Below are 1,953 nucleotides of genomic sequence, written 5' to 3'. Positions count from 1 at the left end.
CTCTCTCTCTCTCTCCCTCTCTCTCTCCCTCTCTCTCTCCCTCTCTCTCCCTCTCCCCCCTCTCTTTCTATCTACCACTCGTCCACCTTCGTTTGTTTCCGTATTTTAAATAATTTGCAATTTCAGAAAATATATTTTTATATTAAGTTTGCGTTTTCTAATTTGATAAATTCTACGGAAACAAACGAAGTTGGACGAGTGATAGATAGATAGAGAGATAGATAAAAAAAATCTAATCATAAGGAAACAAGGTAAACCTGAGTTATGGACCTTGAAAAGAGTTATCGTTCATACATACACAATTGACATGCATACACATAAGTAGGAAATATCTCTTAATTCTGAAATTTGATAATGTTATTTTCTGAAAACTATCTCAATCTTAAATTCTTGTTTATCAGGTAAGCTCCATGTTCAGATGATAATGAAGAACGGAAGATCTGAGGCAAATTTAACACCATTTAAACTTCCTCTTCATCAATGGTTCCGACTTGTATTTTCTATAGCTTCCAATAAGGTACAGTAATAAGTTTTCTAACCACACCCCACCCCACCCCACCCCCGTTTTCTTTATAATCCAAGTTTTAAAGAATGTGTTTAGAAGCGGGGAAAAGAGGAGGAGTAAGAAGAGTCCATGATATTTGCTGGTTTCCTAGGCTGATGAGGTTAAGGCAATTGATATACAGCTTGTGCGTCTGCAGAGCAAGGCCTGTTGTAAAAATGATGGTAGTTTAGGAGATTGCAGTTCTGGAGAGACAGAAGTGAACAAGTGGTTTAATGTGAAGGTGGTTTAGATAGCTGGGGTACTGAAGGCATAATGAGAAGAATCAAGTGAATCAAGTGATTTTGACAGGTGTTATGTATAACTTGTTACTTTGGGAGAGTCAAAAACCTTATAACAGTATTAATGAGGGCAAAAAATGGCTAAACGGTCATGAGTCAATTAAGGTTTGTTAATCATTGGAACACAAACACCTGCTAGGGCCTCCCATTCAAGATAGATCAAAGGATAGTATACAGACTAATATGGGTCACCTGTTTCCAGAGATAAACATGAGTTTGTGTAGAGCATCCCTGCTTAGAAAAAATGAAGTTATGGAAACATTGATGAAAATTTAGAAGCGACAAAACTTGAAAAGCCTTTCGTCAGGGAAACATATGATGTGCCTGGCAAAATCCCAAAGGAAGCCAACATCCTGCATCACATGTCTGGTCCCAACAGAAGAGCGGATGCTCTAAAAATATCTGGAGGTGGGATACTAAGGCAGAGCTGAAAAAGCAGGGGTCCAACTGAAGAATTGTGAACAATGGAGAAAAGTCATTTATGACCTATGCTGTATAGGGAACGAAGGGCTTAATTTAAAATTCACCCAGTGGAATTGGGTATTTTGGTGGGTATTGTGCTGTAGACTGTGTTTGTGTTAAATAACTGCACCATCTCAGATAAGTGAACAGTATTTTTAAAGTGTTGGCATCGTTCGGAGCTGAATTATTTTCCAGCATGAGAAAATAGATATTGCAATGGAAATATGTTTATCAATATGTTATGGTGGTGGTAGTGGTGGAAATGGTGGATGTTCTTATCACGTGTAGAACTGTTAAAGCTTTACTTGAAATCTGTTTCTTTTTTGCTCCCCTTTTTATTATTTCACTTTTCTGTGTTTGATGTTTTAAATTCCTGTCACCACTTTTCTCACCTCACCATACAGTGTTGCATGCCTCCTAAATCAATGAAGTAATAATGTGTATTTCTCGTGTCTTTCTCTTTAAAGCAGTGAATTTCAAATATTTCATTTGTAGTTTTTTGAAGTTCTTTGTTTTATTATTTTTGATGTAGATCAGTGGTTCCCAACCTGGGGTCCACAGACCCATGGCAGTTTACAAAGGTAGTACTGAGAGTCTATGAACTAAATTCAAAATTTCATATGTATATATATATATATATATATATAT

At 36.7% G+C, this 1,953-nt stretch overlaps 1 protein-coding gene across 1 annotated transcript in view; it reads left to right on the top strand.

Moving 5' to 3' along the window:
* Positions 1–1,953, top strand: part of LOC106868348 (protein sel-1 homolog 3) — a 58,071-nt gene that overhangs the window by 8,653 nt on the left and 47,465 nt on the right. The window contains exon 6 of the mRNA XM_052968032.1: positions 402–517. Within this exon, the coding sequence (XP_052823992.1) occupies positions 402–517 (116 nt within the window). The remainder of the gene's footprint in view (positions 1–401; positions 518–1,953) is intronic.

Source organism: Octopus bimaculoides, chromosome 5 (genome assembly GCF_001194135.2).
Source record: "Octopus bimaculoides isolate UCB-OBI-ISO-001 chromosome 5, ASM119413v2, whole genome shotgun sequence".
Lineage (NCBI taxonomy): Eukaryota > Metazoa > Mollusca > Cephalopoda > Octopoda > Octopodidae > Octopus > Octopus bimaculoides.
The sequence above is the reverse complement of the archived record's forward strand: the minus strand, read 5'-3'. Positions and strand labels throughout refer to the sequence as shown.